We start from the raw sequence: 17,616 nt of genomic DNA, 5'->3' as shown, positions 1-17,616 counted from the left end.
TTTTCTAAATTTAACATCACAAATTTAAATGTTCTATATATTATATTGATGAAGTATGTACTTCTTATATTGATGAAGTATGTATGTTAGACAATAGAGTTATATTATTATATATTTGTATTGATATATCTTTTTGGTTTTCACTTTTCACTCTCTAGTTCCTAGGAGAAGGAGATCCTAGTAGTCAAGAGTTCGGGGCGAATTCTGTCATCAAATGGTTTCAATTCCCTCCCAAATGCAATTGCGGGGGATCGAACTGTGGTCCTCCCTACCAAGTTCAGCGTCAATTACCACACAATAGAGTTATATTTGTATTGATATATCTTAGATTGAATGTTATTAATTATACCTTTTTAATATAATTCAAGTTTGATTATGTTTTATAAACTTTATTCAAACTATAGAAATAACTAATTTTTAGTTAAAAGTTAGATAAATATAATTTAGTTAAAATTTTTATAGAAATAAACTTTTAACTAATTTTTATTTATCTAACAGTCAAATTATAGATTATACCGGTCATTCTTGCTAGAACTAGAGAATTAATATCAAAACAAACAAATTTATTTAATTTTATACATAGTTTTATCCAATTATTGGTGCCCACTTACACCTTACGTATGAAATCCTCCAACCAAACCAATCATATTACTATATTGGCTTAACTTTGACAAATTCAAATGTCCTATAAATTATTATTCACTTGTCTTATAATCGCCTACAATCTCCCAAACAAGAGAAAGAATATATGTACACTAATAATAAGGTCAGCACCGAATTGCTGCAAAACAAAACTTACCACTTCCCTTCCCCACTCCCACTTGCACTTTGACTTTACAATCTAGTCAACTCAATACTATTGCCTAGCTAGCTTGCCACTTTGAACTTTGAATATAATATATATAAATAATATTATATTATTATATTCAATTCACCACGCAATCCTTACACGTTACACCAATTATTCTATATACTAATTATATATATATATCCAAACATTAGTTGACATTTTTCATCAAAACCCTTCTCACAATAATATCTTACTTTGTCTTGAGATAATTAATATTCATCTTGACATAACAACTTGTTGAATATGGATGAGCTTGCATTTTTAATGGATTGGGATTTGGAAGCTATCAATGGATTAGCTCCAACAACAAATTATTTTTCTCATTTATTTTCTGAACAAGATGATGAGTTATTATTTGGAAGTTTACCAGAATTCTCAAAAACCAAAAATGCTCTTATTGATGAATTTGAAGAACTTTGCAAACCTTGCTACCCTCTTTCATCTCAAACCATCGTTACAAATTCTCTTACTACTGTCCCAAAAGAGCCTCATCATGAAGTCAAAGAAATTAAAGCATCAAAGAAAGTAGCTTCTCAAGATTTGCAAGTTCTTGCAGTACCTAAATGTAAAAAAAGGTATATATATATAAGTTAATTGTTCAATCTAATTCAAAGTTTTATTTTATTGGTTTTACAAATTAATTATATTCATAAATTTATGATGGTTTCGTTATTTTTCTATTTGTGAAGTTTGTCCATTTTATGCATATAGTCTAGCAATTAATTTGTTTCTAAAGTTAATTTGTCTCATGTATTTTGTGTTTGAAATACTCCTCCTTGCTAGTATAATATATAAAAGTTAATAGAAATAGGAAAGTTAGTTAGAGTTCGTTACTAGTATAGTTAATTTGTTGATTGATAGTTAGTTTGTTGATTCTCTACCGGCTTTATATAGAGTATTTCATGTATTCACATATTTACTAGGAATTTTTCTCTATATTAAGCTCAGAAGCTTATTATTTTATGCGATGAATCTTCGTCTATTTGATCATGTGATTTGCAAAAAACTACGATATATATAGAATTTTCTAGTTGGTGTAATACTGCAAAGTTCTTGTATGGTTGTGTGCTTTTTAGAGGTTGTTAGGTGTTGGTGCTACGCCTTTGTATCATGAATTTCTCTTGTTTTTATTGCGTTTTATATATAATATATTTTGCCATTAAAAAAAAAATAACATGTGTATGTTGTTGATGTTTTTTCAGCAAGAAAAACAAGAACAAGAGTATTGTGAAGAAAGTAACAGCAATGGATGGTACTCTTTGTGATGCATGGGCATGGCGAAAATATGGACAAAAACCGATAAAGGGTTCACCTTATCCGCGAAGCTACTATAAATGCAGCAGTTCCAAAGGATGTCCGGCAAGAAAACAAGTTGAAAAGAATCATTTGGATCCAAAAGTTTATATAGTTACGTACACTGCAGAACATAATCATCCTGAACCAACTCGAAGAAACTCGTTAGCCGGAAGCACGAGGAAGAACAATCTCTTGGTTACACATTCTTCAAGCACATTAACTCGTGCCCAAAAAACTTGTTCTATAAATTCTTTAGTGGTAACTCACTCTCCAAACACACCTTTGGTGAAAATTGAAGATGAGGTAAGTATGCAAGAACAAAGTAATGGAATATTGGAGGATGCGGAAGATCATCATCTTCTTGAGTGGTTGAATGGTGGTCAATTATGTGATGATGATGGTTGGATTCCAAATAAAGAGCTAGAGGAATTTATTGGACTAGATAATATGTACCAATAACATGCATGATATGTATGGTTTTGATGACACTTGTTAGTTTCCTTAAAAACTTTGTTTGGATTTTGAAGAGAAAATGAGATGAATTAAATAGAATGAGATATTTAGATTTTATTGTTTGTATATATATGTTTAGAATAACATTTGAATGAAGTATTGTTAAAATTGTTAGGAAAAATTTGCCATCTATTTGGATTCTACAAGGTTCGAAGAATTAGTTTCGATAGTTACACGTAGAGAATAGTCGATTTACGCCAAAAAATTAACATTTGAATGATGTGGAAATATATATATAGATTTTTATTATTTCCATGTCATTTAATTTTTTGTTTTTAAGGATATTCTCTGCACTCATTTGTTCAACTAATATTTTTTGATGATCTAACACACATATTTAAGAGTTGTCTCTCCTAATCATGAACACACATACTTTTTTATAAGCAAAATATATTTATAGGAGTAAAAGAGGCACGCAAAACTTATTACAACTGACACCAATATGAGAATATATATATCAGATTTTTGCCTCTATATATATCCTCCCAATTGATGATCCAAATTAACCCAAAATCAAATAAGGACTAATCTCGTAGTTAAAACGGGAAAGGATTTCCTCCAGTGCACTGTCCACTGAATTCTCTCCAGTTTTAGTGGCAGCCATTAGATATTCTTTTCTCTTCTTTTTATATTTTTAAATTTTTTTATTGAAAGACCATGATTTAACGGGATGGATTGTTCACGGGAGACAATATTGATAGTCTGAATGGTGATTATAGCAGCTAGCTAGAAGCATCTTTTTGAGTTTGGTTAATGTGTAGTTTGTCTAATTAAGGAGAATTAGAGTATATTTTTGTTTGCTCCAAATATTATTCATCTATATATATATATATATATATATATATATATATATATATATATATATATATATGCTCATCTCATGGAGTGGCAATCAACGTAACCATTTAGGTGGCAGCGTCCTTCACCCGGGTGGGTTCTTTAAGTGAAACAAACATTAGATGCGTTTTGTTTGTTTACAAGTTCATAACAAACAATCAACGTAGGAATTCACATCTGGTTGCATGATTCATTTTGAATGTTCCGGTCGAAATGCTATATATTAATTGCGCTGTGGATATGCAATATACAAGTGTGACATTATAGTTCTTGGTTGGTTGTGGTACTAATGTGCGCTCATATGAAGTAAAAGTTTGTTATAAATTAATTGTGAGTATTGCATATAAATTTGTTTTAGTTTATGTGACTTATTTGATTATTAGATAAATACTCTCAAATTGGTAGTTTATGTCTCATTTTTTATATATTTTTTTTAATCTCATGTGAAATTATTCTGAAATAGAAAGAAATATTATTTTGAAATGTATGCATATAATATAAGTATCTATATTTTGAAATGTGATTGGATTTACAAGCAATGGTTAATGAAATAAAATAGAAATAAAACAAAAGTTTTATTTATTTATTTATTTTATTTTTAACCCTCTAGTTTTTGGAGGAATGAGGTCAGTAATCCAAAGTTCGACAGCAAGATAAGTAAAATTTGACCAATAATTATTCCCACCAACAATTAAACTCATGTTCTCCTAAATGATTCGTCATAGAGAGAGCTCATTAACCATTTGAGTCCAATATTTTTTTTAAAAGCAAAATCAAAAGTTTAAAGTAGATAAAAATTCTTTTTAAAAATTTCACGATATTAATTACACTACTTACAAAATTATATTACCATTTTTATTTTCTTAACTATCGTACAAGACATTTATTAGCATTTTTCGATTTGAAATTAACAAGGGTGGAATTTTATTATAGAGTTTCTATAGTCAAAATGTCGTTTTCTTTTTACAGTTGTCAGTTGGGAAGGGTTGGCAGCTGAGCTGGGCAGTCGGTGAATCGATGCCCCACTTGCATGTACACGTTTCTCACACGATAAAGGGAATAAACACAACATTATACTTTCTATCCTAAAATATAAATAAAAATTAAATTATTTTGTCTAAATTTTAGACCAAATATATTAATTTTTTTGATCGATTTTTATTTATATTTTATAACGGAGTATACTACCAATAATTATCCCCCAATCAATTCGCGTAAAAAAAATATATATATTATCCTACGCAAACAAGCCCACACTTTGCATCTTCCTTGCTAACATATTGGATTATCTAATCCCGCCTATTGATGTGGTTCCACATAAAAACTCTTCCTCGAATATTTTGGGAGCACAATAGTTAGTTATTATTTCCATACTACTAGTATTTCAGACCCATTGTAGCAATTCAACTTTCCTAAGAAAAAGCATTGGATTTCTTATTTAAATCAACATAATGTTGGGCATGATTTCAATGTGATCACCAGTAAACAAAATTATACTCAGAAAAAATTTCAAGAGAAGCAGAAGGCCTGTACAATACACAAGAGATCAACGTAATTTGCTCTGATAATATATTTTTCAGAAACTATGTATCCGAAATTGTACAAGACTAACATTTCCCCGTTATTCTTCGGGGACTTGAGAAACTATGTATCTATTTTATATGCAATAATCAAATAAACAATCACAGTGGTTGCTCATTTTGAACAATTTTGTTGGCCCATAACCATGATTAAGTTGCCAAAAGTTCTGAAATTGTAATGGTCCCTTTCTCCTTTTATCTGTATTTTCTCAAAATGATCGCCAAATTTATTCCACGTCATACTAAGACCATCCAATTGGCTTTCGACTCCGACCAAAACATTCCTTTTAAAAGGACTTCCCAAGGAGCATCACCAAGTGGAACTGAATCCATTGCTGATCTCAATCAATCCTCATAAAAGCGGTGTTGAATTGTAAGTGCTCCAATGAATATTTCCTTCAATAATATTCTAGTATGAGCTGATTAAAAAAATCTTCTGTAGCTGGTTTGAGCTGCTATACATGCTGAATGGGTCATTTCACTATAAAGCCTCAACAAAAATGGTAAAATCACCAAAATTTCCGGCACAAATTTTAGAGAATGGTTACAACTGAAAAGTTCCCAATTCACTACCATGCCTTGTAAGAAGTACTTTCCGTTCAGCAACCCATTCTAATCGATAAGAGAGGTCCAGATTATGGAGCAATTGCTTCAAACTCTCCCCATGATTTGAATCTTTCGCATTATCCTACAAAAGGGAATACCGGTTGTATTATGGAAAAGGATAAATAGATTTAAGGAAATAATAGTAGATGACTTGATGACCAGTAATGAGAGGTGGTAAAAAGTAGTACATCATTCATCTCAAGCTATTTAGACGATGTGGCAAGAGATCTTTATCATTTATATTCATGCATTTCAACCAATTCAATGTATTTAAGCATGCTTTCAATCAACTTTCTAATAGGCTCACAACATGTGCTGCTACCGTGTTTAAACCAAAAAGTTTTCAATTTAGCAATTGACATTTCCTTCTAAATATTAATTTACACACCTCATTGCAACTTCACTCAGGTATTAGTATCTGCCAATTGGCCAAGTTCTAGTTTCTCTCACTTCAAGTCAGTTTTATATCTGAAAGAAGACAAGAACGAAGAACACAAGAGAAAATTACCTGCAAATTCTGCTGCTTTTCAGTATCTAAAATACTAGCCATAATGCTTGACCGGGATGAATTAGGTGAGAATCCCTCCCAAGGAGGAACAAATATTAGTTTTGTGCACTGGACAGGAACGAAGTTCCGGCTTAGTTTCTCCCACCAGACAGATCCCAGTGACCACCATCTAATCATGAGCCCATGTTCCGAAAAAGCAACCAGCCCCTATAGAGAAGATTGTTTAAAAATGCAGGAGGGGATCAATTATCAGTTTGAGATACTTGTGGGAACAGGGAAGCATCAATCCTAGGGCAAATAATTTAACAGTAAAGAGAAACAAAATACTTAGAATATATAGGGATATCACAGAACTGTTATGATAGGGAGTTCAGTTGATTGCAATTATTATGAGTTGCAGTAATAAATCAAACCTATAACCAAAACTTCAAATGGAAATGGAAAAACAGTACCGTGCTAAGGGAGATAATCGATTTTTCCAAACAACACACTGAACTAATTTCTTTACAAAATGATATTATAGAGAAAGGAGTGTACAATACAGGAGAGAAGAGTGCATCTGATTCACATGATAGTTCTGGAAAAATTAAAAAATAAAAGGGGTAGCACACAAAGATTTGGGGGGAAATTTGGTATACGAAATCAAGCTTTTCATCTGGTTTAAATTGTTCCAATCAAACATGATGAGCCAATATGGAAAGCTCAAGTCAAATTGCACAAAATATAGTGAACATGAATGGCTAGCATTCCCAACTCCCAAGGCTATCAGGATTGAGGAAGTATGTTGTACTTGCGAGCTGGTGAGGATTCCCCTATTACTTTCCTAATGCTATTAGTTGTTCAAGTATATCTAAAAACTATTTTTTTCTCACGTTATCGTTGTCAGGAACAGTACGGTAATCAGTAACGTATAGTCTGAAGCCAGTAACACAGATAGAGCAGAGTACATAGTTGACGTAAAGATTCTGAATAGACGAAATTTTTATACGTAATTATTTGGTTAGGTAATTGCATGTTTTACGGGTGGTCCATGGATGACCAATGCTTGAAAATCGTCTGAAACGAAACTCTAGCGATGACTTACGATTGTTCTTGGAAGTAGAAGCTCATGGTCTACCTTGTTGTAATGTCTGATTGACTTGATTGATGTCAGTTTGATAAAATCAAGAGAAAACATATATGTTTGCCTAAAACCTCAACTCATTTGTTTTCTCTTGTTTTTGCTAAACCGGCACCGACTAGGTCACCATCTTAATTGTGAGAAAGAAGAGGATCATGAGCTTCTACTTGGAGGGCCACATCAGTTGCAGTTGGTGTTTTGGCCAATTTTCAACTACCGGTCTACAGTAGAAATGATAGGTGGTCAACCATACAACTTGCCCCAACTTGCTTATATTAAAAAAACACCAAGAAGTTAAGATAATTATCAAAGTTAATTCCTCAGTACCTCTCCATCCGGTGAAAAGCTTAGCGCTGAGATTGCAGTAGTTAACACTGTTCCCGAAGCCGTTGCTGTGAGCAAACTTGGAAGTCCAGGAGGCCCACTTGCATCCAAAACCTTTATCATTGTCACACTGCATAAAAACAAAGGTTTCCATTACAAATCACGTTAAGTGCACTTCTCTCAAGTACACATGTGTGTGACATAACTAACAACGACAGGGTATTTACATATTATCAGCCTAAATCCTGAATTTAAAATTAGTATTTTATTCCCTAATCCTGATACCTTTGCATATCATAAACCCTAATGCTTGCATTGTTAACTTCTCCAATCACATCTCCAACTGCAAGTCTGGTCCAAGACTCATTGACAGCAACCATAGGATATACGCGTACAACTTCTTTGAAAGTTGTCATTGAACTCTGGAAGCACGCCTTCCTCATAACTGAGTTGCTAGGATCTATAGTCTGTAAAATGAAGTTGACAACCTGCAGATCTGACCCACTGTCACAGAAATTCATGCTTTCATGTTTGGAAACAATTAAGTAGTATGTAATTTGAAACATATAGGATGGTAAAACTATTAACAAATCATATATGTTACAATTGAGAACGAAAACAAGATAGCCACTCAAAATAGAGAAGCACTCAGCACTCAGCACCTGACCACCAAGAATAGAATCTAACAACAGTAAGTGATAAAAGAGATAACCAAGAATGGGAGTTTCTAAATACGAGTTCACCAACACATCCAAAAAAAATGCTTTGATCTAAAATAAATAACTGATAAAACGATACAGAAACTTTTCAGTTTGCAAGATATAAATACTAAATAGTTCTAGCTGTCAACATGAATATATTGCAAATAAACACCTGTGATCAAAAGATCATATATATTGAAAAAAAATTCAAAAGAAATAAAAGTGCCATATTGCAAACAACAAAGCATCGTCATTTCTCTCTTCCCAATTGCTCTTCAGAAATAATTCTCTCGAAATAAAAAACATTCACCTATGTTGAATTTCAAGGATTCACATTTAACAAATGGTAATTGAAAATAAAACAAAAAGAAAAGTAGTATAAGTGAGCATCTTGAAGTAGATATTGAACAAAAAGATGAAGTTTGGTGAACAAAATCAGCCTAGAACAAGAAGCAGTAACATGAGTCCTAGTAAGAAGTAGCATTACAAACCTTGTCAAGGTACTGAGCCAAATATCTTGGAGAACCACGCGTAATCCTTATGAGAGTCAACAAGGATACCAAGTGGACAGGTGAATCAGATGCAGTTGACCAAATTTGGCTTTCAATCACTGCCAAAAATCCTGGTATATCAGCCATTGCTACACTTGGAAGGAGAATCTCCACCAAAGTCTGTTTAATAGAAAAAGATGCAGCTGGAGTTTCTGTCGCTGACTTGGAAGATGGACCACTCAACTCTACTTGGAAAAAAATGTCCCCAATTAGACGGGGAATCTCAGAGACCATGCATTCTTTCCACGTGCTCTCCATGCCCTCTGCAAGGAGCTCAGCAGCAGTGGAGCTGTACTTCTCATTCATGGCCATAGCCAACTTCATTAATGGATGAACAACTAACATGGAAAGCCTAGGTTTTACAAGACTAGGATACCAGATAGCCAGTGCAGCGGCAACAATAATGTGAGATGTCATTGCATCTTGACTTGTTCCCCCAACACAAGAAATCCAATCTTGCACTTCATAAGATTCTAGCCAATTAAGTATCTTGGATTCCTCTTCTTGGGAAATTCCTTGCTTTTTGGCATTAGGTGATATGCTTTCTACTATCGCATCTCCCTGGCGTTTGTCTCTACTTCCAGTTCGGGAGATTGTATTATTTGACTCATTGGATTTTGAATTGCATAGAGGTAAAGGAATAGCATGAGAGGCAGCACAGTGAAATATAGAGCGTGCAGCCATACGTACATGTTCACTTTCATCTTGCCAAAAAGCCACCAAGAGCTGTAAAAAAGGGGATAACTTTTAGCACTTGATATCAAGTAACTGGCAACTGATTTAATAACACATAATTCACAAACACTGCCAACCACCCATAATATATATAACAAACCACAATACTATTCAGCAGTGTAATAGTAATAATAATACTCCCTCCGTCCCAAAACTTTAGTCCTTTTAGAGTTTTGCACGGAGATTAAGAAATGATAAAGATTGATAAGTTAAGTCATTTTTACCCTTACTTTATTAAGAAAGAGAAAATATATTTAACTAATGTTTTAGCTTTAGTAGGGGTACAAATGGTAAATGATCAATAATTGTTCATTGGTTTCTTAAAAGGACTAAAGATTTGGGACAAAACTAAAAAGTTAAAAGGACCAAAGATTTGGGACGGAGGGAGTATCATCTTATGGAACAACAAAATAAAAAATATGATTTAATAATGTTATGGAGCAGCAAACAGTATGGAATACTGTCAAATTTTAAGCTATTGCAGACACTCAGACACAAACAAAGTTACTATTAAGTTAGTTTGTCTCAAAGCACGAAATTAAGAATTAATACACATCGACTCTTGATTTTTATTCAAAGTGCATCATGATCTTAACCCACTATAATTTAAACTCATATGCACCCTTTAAAGTTTAAAGGAGTTTTTCCATGAAATGAATGTTTTCTCCTTGGTTTAAACTATCCTTACCACCCTGAAACTGCTTTTTAATTTTTTTTGGGGGGAATTATTTAGCAAAATGTTGCATTTTTTATGGGGAGGCAAGAAGATATGTTAATTGTGCCAGTGCCACCCAGTTGTACACCAAGGTCCCTAATCAAGCAAGGAATATGTCTCTAGTTAAGTGAAATAATGTAGACCCAAGCACAGCATGGATATCAATCAGAATAAAGGACATATTATGTCAAAACACAAACTAATGCATGAGTATAATGCATAATTACATCCCATGAGAAAAAGAAAAGATAAATACAATCAGTCATACAGAACCAGTTTTATTATTAATACTAAAATTATGGAAGTAGGGAAATGCTAGCACCCCAACCTGGAATGGTTGGTTGAAATCAAGTCAGAACAATGTTCTGTAGACCCGTATGACACAACCCAGCTTATCATATATTCCCCACAAGCTCACAAATAACATAGGATGCGTAATATCAATTTAGATTAAAATTATAAAACAACAAAAGCATTTTTAAAGATTATAACCTGTAGCGAAGGTGGCTTCATATCTGGAAAATTTTCCATGAAATTTCGGGTATAGAATGCTGCTAATGCACTGCATATGATAGATACTGCCAATAATCAGCACACCTTTTCAAAGCAAAAGTCAAAGAGGAGAACACACATTGATTATAAGCTAAAGCTTTCAGAATTAAAGGAGAAAGGGCGAATACACGTTAGGAAGCCACATAGAAATGTTATTAGCCAAGCAGTAAAAGTCAAATTAGTAAGGCACAAAAATCACAAGATAAAAGTTAATATTTGGAAGCATCATGGAAACCAACCAGACGTGAATAAAATGACTCTATCTGGCCTGCACGTACAGACGTACTAAATATTTTTTTAACATCTACCAAAACATCTAACTTAACTGTCTCATTATTCATTAACCAAATGGGCAAATATGCGAGTGCAGGACCTAAAATATCTTGCTGTGGAAAGGCTAAACAGGGCGTGTTTTTATATATTTAGTTTTTCATCTTTCTTCATTTATTTGCTATTTAGGAAAGAATATTTATATGTTGCAAGAAAAATTTCATGATTCAACTATAGGTTTTGAAAATTACTAAGACCCACCTGCAAAACATAAAAGAAACGGGGTACTACATCCATAACACCTGGAACTATATAAGAAAAAAGAATGGTTATTCCAGTTTGTAAAGAACCTCAAATACGATCTGAAACTTTGTTTTAGTTTTTCAAAAATATCTCATTTCAAAGCATCTTTCCCTGATAAGTTCAGTAAAAATGGGTTTCCTCCATTGAAAAACTACAAGCAAGATGTGATTATATATTATATTGAAAGACAGAAATTGCAGAAGTATACAAATATCTTGTTAGTGCAGTTTTCCCCCCTTCTACTAATGTAACTGGCACTATACCTGCTGGCAGCTGAACTTGAGTGAGACAAGCTAATCAAACGCTGAGCAAGGGATACCATTGTCAACGATCTCATTGCAGAAAACTCAGATGAGGATTTCCACAGCTGAAAGATGGTTTTTAATATCTCAGGAACTATTGAAATGCGAAAAGAGAAAATAAATCCCAACATACAATTCAAATTACCTCAAGAGTAGCACTCTGACCAGGAAATGACAATGTCAATGACCCTTTATCTCCCTGCAGGCCCGAAGCTATCATAAAATTTTCTGGTCTCCTTAGTTTCATATCACTTATCAGCAAATTATCAAGCACACTGTCTACGTTCCACAAATGTAAAAATGACAAACTGTATCGCAGTAAATATTCTTCAAAAAGGCTAACCCAATCACACCCTTCTGATGTTTCTGGATTATGGGAGCTTGGAATTTGCTCCTGAACACCCTTCTGCTTGAAATTGATATTCACTGGCTTGCCATCACCAGTCTTCTTGGACTCATTCTTTTGAAAAGAGAACATCAATGATGCAAGATCAAAACTCAGAGACACAATACCAGGGAACGGGCAAGAGCATTTGATAGGAAGGTTGTTTCTCAAAAGACCAAACAAAGATGAATTTGGCTTTGCTGAACTTCCTTTACCTACATTTGGTTTTAAAGAATTCAGCTCATTCATACTTGAAATATTTGGTGATGACTTTGATGAAGTAAGCAAGTTCTCTGTATGACTTAAGGGTGAGTTAGGGAACCTTGCATCATCAACTATTGGAAGAAGTAATGAAGAGACTGACGTATTTCCATTCAGCACAGAGCCAGGTATAGAATTCAGACTGATATTCTTACAAAAATGATCAAACATTGAATGTGCAGTTGTCCCACGTAGTAGTCGCTCACGAGAACCTGTCTTTACATCCCAAATGTATAATACATCCCTATCGGAAGTTCCATAATGTGATTGACAGAGACAGGCAATATAACCTCTTGCACCATCCCATAAAACTTTTGAGGGATAGTTCATGTGTCCAGGAAGCATTCTTTCCACCTGCAGAGTCTCAAGAGAAACAAGGGCAACACATGCATCCTCTCCCACTGAAAGAAAGCAGTCACTCCAAGGATGTGCTGTCATTGATGGGGGAAGAATAATTTGACGCACAGCGGCGACATGATGATGCATTACCTTAATAAGACTGCCAGTGTCAAGATCCCATATACGAACTGTGCAATCCATACTGCCAGACACCAAAACCCGTTTAAAGGTGGAGCTTTCTGCACTACACATCATTTGATGTGCTGCCAAACAAAGTACAGAACCTGTATGTCCTGAGAAAATCTGTTTGCGGGCAGTTGACTTTTCATCATGATTAGAACTTGCATCGTCTAGGAAAATCCCTTGAAACTGATCAAATCTTACGACCTCTATTTCGCCACTAAAATATCCATATACGATGGCATAAGGTGTAAAAAGGTTTTCAGCAACAATCATGGAAGAAGAAACTATCTTCCCCTTGTAAGGATAATAACTACATATGCTATCCTTATGCATGTTGCCTATGTCTTCAGAACCTGGACTTGCACCACCAAAGGTTGATTTAGTCTCTAGGTCATCATGACTATTGAGTTGAGTAGACGTCTCAAACCAGTTGGTGGAAGATACACCATCATTAATCATTCTGCACTGACGGCACAATTTTCCGGGTTTATCATCAAATTGATGCAGCGACCAAATTGTGATATGTGGTCTCCATAGTAAAGGTTCCTCATGATGAAAGCAAACTGACTTGATACACACGAGATTTTGATTTACTTGTTGGAAAAAAATGGATAATCTTATATCAGATTGATAATGACCACCAGGAATCTCAGAATACGGTTCACACTGAAAAACATCATTCTGATACGATACTTCATAGGTAATTGCATAACCTCTATTATTCCACACAACAAAATATACTGGAATGAAGTTGCTGCATTCATATGTATCAGGCGAATTCCCCATATCATCACTTTCAAGAACAACGCCACCAATAGCATGAGCTTCACTGGAATTCTCATCCGAAAAGAAGAGGTTGTTCACAAAAGAAACCTCTCCAATCGTGATATCGCTAGACAATGGCCTAAAAATACATCTATCTTTCAATATAAAAGCAACAATGTTCCCGAACGTCAAAACTGAAATAACTTCATCCACACCGCTGAATCCCTCCACAGGAAAAGAACTTCCCAATGGAAACTTGTCACTGTGCGGACTCACCAAATTTTCCACACAATTACGAGACTCATCCGATATTTGAACCATCTGTTGTTTCCCATAAGAATCGGCCACAAACACTGAATTCCTCTTCTCATCATCGTCAGAAAAAACTAGTGACATAAACTTGATAGAACCAATGGATAAATTTCCATGAAAAACAGTTTGAGTAATGGAAAGCAAATACGTATCCACAATAAGGATAGTAGATTTAGAGTTATTCCTATGATGATTTTCTCTATCTCCTAACTCATCATTAACAGAATAATTATCCACAAAAGAACAAGCTATACATACATATCTTGGAGTCGAAGGCAATGTTCGAATTACAAGAGGAGTACCAACCCAAGGTGGCAATTTCCTTCTGCAACGACAATGTCCACTACTTTTACTCCACACACACAAGAAACCATCGGAACAAGCACTAATCAAAGCACTGAAATTATTTCTACTTGAAACCGTATCGTTTTCTTCAGCTGCAATTGGACTACAAAGAGCGAGATCAGTGACAGGTGATGCATGACCACACAACACTCCAACCGCTTTAACTTCCTGAAAAATCAACAAAGTTGATCCAATGAGTTTAAAATTCTAATGAGTTTAACAAAGTTGATCCAGTGAGTTTAAAATTCTATCAACTTGGTAACTAATATAACCAACTTCTAATTAATCATAACTAACTAGTAAAAACCTTAAACAATATTGAATTAATTCTAATTAATCCAACTATATCTAACACAAATAATAACAAATGATTGAAGAGAAAATGAAAAATGATATAAAGATTATAAAAATGAAATACCGGAGAGGAAGTGGAAAGGGACCACCAGATGATGGAGCCATCGGATCCGGCGGTGTAAAAGGCGGGAGACGGTGGTTGGGTGAAAGCGGCGACGGCGGTAACTTTGTGAGCGGAAGGGAAGAGTGTGCCTGACCATATGCACGCAACGGATTTGCACTTCATTGATTATTCGATTTTGATTAGATTTGGATTTTTCAGTTCACTGCATGAACCTGCATTTCGTGTTGTTGATTGCGATTTATGAGTTTCGGTTTGAATTACGACGACGGATTCCGATTTGGACCTCTCCGGTTACTAATTACTGTTGCTAAAGATCAACGATCAAGATCTTACAACTGCGTTACTTCAAGGGGAGGTTTCACGTTAGTCACACGTGAATTTTACCGGGGATACATAACATGACATTGATATATGATTTGAAGAATTTCCCTAAAAAAGTTTTTTAATCAATAAAGTAATTAGTATTTTTTTCTAGTTTAATTGATATCTACCGATGGTTTAAAATAGTTTTACACAATCGTCCAAATAAACAACCATCATTTTGTCATGTCATATTAAAAAAGTGAGATGATGTGGCGGAAAACATGGTTGATATTGATTGACAATGTAAAATTATTTTACATGGTCGATGTATTTAAATTAAATTCTATTTTTTTTACCAACAGTATTTTTTTTTGTTACATGAGGAAAAAATAAAATAATAAAACTAAGTCCTCATATATGCACTCTTTGAGCATCCGAACATCGATTAGAAGTGTCGAGAACATACGAGGAAGAGACTCATTAATCATAATCAAATAGTCTAAACTCTATAGTTGGCTCCCAAGAATACCAGCACAAATATTCCCTTCATGAAGAGTATGCCTCACCACGGAATTTCAATCCTTGTTCATGTAATCTTTGATAAACTCCAACATATTAGCATAATGGTGACATCGATGTGTTTTCATAATCGCAAGTTAGACTATGTGAAGAAAATCTGAGTAACAAATAACTTTTTTTGAATCTTTACATGTAAACCATTTGGCCAACCAACACTTCCATAATATCCAAAGCGGAAGTTTCCCTCGTGATTTCTCACCAAACCCCTAAATTATGATTTCCCCGAATTTATTAACGAACTACTATCCACATTTAAAGTCATATTGTCTTGGTCTCCACTTTGCCAACGAACTTCATGGATAGGTCAAGAAGTGGGAAGAGAATGTTCGTCAAATGCTTTAAGAGTTACTTCATTCATCCTTAATTATAAGCAAACGTTACTTTTTAGATTTATTGAATAGGTCGGATCAAAAATTATTCCCACCATAAATCAAACTAATATGTGTGTTCATTTTTTTTAAAACATCATTCCATTCACCACGAGGTGATAATGGATGACCATAAAAAAGGTCGTTGATCCTTTTAATGTAACCTTTTGCGTCATTTCTAATGCTAATGTCATCTTCCCATTTGGAATTGGCTCTGAAGCTGAATGCAATTGGAATTGGAATGTGTTCCTCGCCTGCTAGGTCTTGTTTTAAACAAACATCTTCAATTTTTTTTAAAGCTTAAACAAAAACACATGGTCATGAACCTTAGGGTCTGTTTGGTAAAAATAAGCTATAAGTTAGCTGATAACTTATAGCTGAAAAACTAGCTTATAGCTGATAACTGAAAAGCTAGCTAATTGAAATTAAAGTGTTTGGTAAAATTAGCTTTTAAAGTAGTTAATAAATATAAAATGGCATAATTGATAGTGGGTAGTTTCTTTTTTAGAGTGAGTAGTTATTAAATTAAAAGGTAAAAATGGAATAAAGTGTAAAAAACTATAAGTTATAAGCTCAAAAGCTACTTGAGATAGCATCTAGAAGAAAGCTATAAGCTAGTAAAAAAAACTTGTTACCAAACACCTTTAATTTTTTTAAACAAGCTTATAAGCTCATATAATAAGCTATAAGCTAGCTTATTTGTGTTACCAAACACACAATGTTCCTCGCCTGCTGCGTCTTTGTTTTAAATGAAGAGGTTGCTTGCAGTTCATTTTCCCATTTGGTTCTGCACTTTAGGATGTAAAGAGCATATGATCAGTAGCTCTTTTACTCATTTAGTGTCTGTTTGGTAAAAATAAACTATAAGCTAGCTGATAAGCTAGCTGACAGCTGAAAAGCTAGCTTATAGCTGATAGTTGAAAAACTAGCTTATTAAAATGAAAGTGTTTGGTAAAATTAGCTTTTAAAGTGGTTATTAAATATAAAATTACATAATTGATAGTGGGTAATTTTTTTTTAGAGTGGGTAGTTATTAAATTAAAGGGTAAAAATGGAATAAAGTGTAAAAAGCTATAAGCTATAAGCTCAAACGCTACTTAAAATAGCATTTGAAAAAAAGCTATAAGCTAGTATAAAAAGCTTGTTACCAAACACCTCTAATTTTTTGAAACAAGCTTATAAGCTCATATAATAAGCTATAAGCTAGCTTATTTGTGTTACCAAACACACCCTTACTCTCCCTAAAATCATTATATATTGACGTTTCGTGTGGGAGCAATTTGATATACGATCAAAATTTCAAAAAGTATTTTGAATTTATTTAATGTGCAATATAGGATCAACGTTATAAAAAGAATAATTTGAATTTAGCCATTAGACCCAAGAATAAAAATGTCAAACCAAGAAAAATAATAAAAACTTATCCATCGAAGAATTGTCAAATTCATTAAATCACATAAGAAATTCAAGAACCGTGTTGAACAACTCTCACAAATTTCCCTTGTAAATAATGTTAATATTTAAATCACGTCAACAAAAACACATGGATATCAAGTGATTGGTTGATCTCTAAATGTTTAATGAAAAACATGCAA

At 33.7% G+C, this 17,616-nt stretch overlaps 2 protein-coding genes across 4 annotated transcripts; one reads left to right on the top strand and one right to left on the bottom strand.

Annotated features, from left to right (window-relative positions):
* Positions 1–1,010: 1,010 nt before the first annotated feature.
* Positions 1,011–2,755, top strand: LOC123916127 (probable WRKY transcription factor 29). Its single transcript, XM_045967507.1, has 2 exons — positions 1,011–1,425; positions 2,053–2,755. The coding sequence occupies exons 1-2, from the start codon at positions 1,094–1,096 to the stop codon at positions 2,603–2,605; spliced, it is 885 nt and encodes a 294-aa protein (XP_045823463.1). The 5' UTR covers positions 1,011–1,093; the 3' UTR covers positions 2,606–2,755.
* Positions 2,756–5,042: 2,287 nt separating this feature from the next.
* Positions 5,043–15,244, bottom strand: LOC123913466. Of its 3 annotated transcripts, XM_045964216.1 has the most exons (9): positions 14,772–15,244; positions 11,909–14,521; positions 11,725–11,828; positions 10,829–10,898; positions 8,827–9,612; positions 7,920–8,122; positions 7,638–7,764; positions 6,191–6,397; positions 5,043–5,764 (listed from the first exon to the last, which is right to left on the bottom strand). In XM_045964216.1, the coding sequence occupies exons 1-9, from the start codon at positions 14,931–14,933 to the stop codon at positions 5,621–5,623; spliced, it is 4,416 nt and encodes a 1,471-aa protein (XP_045820172.1). In that variant the 5' UTR covers positions 14,934–15,244; the 3' UTR covers positions 5,043–5,620. The 3 variants fall into 3 exon arrangements, with proteins under 3 accessions (XP_045820172.1, XP_045820173.1, XP_045820174.1); XM_045964217.1 differs by lacking the exons at positions 5,043–5,764; positions 6,191–6,397 and adding an exon at positions 6,424–7,531 and having other exon boundaries at positions 14,772–15,154; XM_045964218.1 differs by lacking the exons at positions 5,043–5,764; positions 6,191–6,397; positions 7,638–7,764 and having other exon boundaries at positions 7,941–8,138; positions 14,772–15,154.
* Positions 15,245–17,616: the final 2,372 nt, after the last annotated feature.

The sequence above is a fragment of the Trifolium pratense genome, linkage group LG3 (assembly GCF_020283565.1).
Source record: "Trifolium pratense cultivar HEN17-A07 linkage group LG3, ARS_RC_1.1, whole genome shotgun sequence".
Lineage (NCBI taxonomy): Eukaryota > Viridiplantae > Streptophyta > Magnoliopsida > Fabales > Fabaceae > Trifolium > Trifolium pratense.
This window is presented reverse-complemented; position numbering and strand designations above follow the sequence as displayed.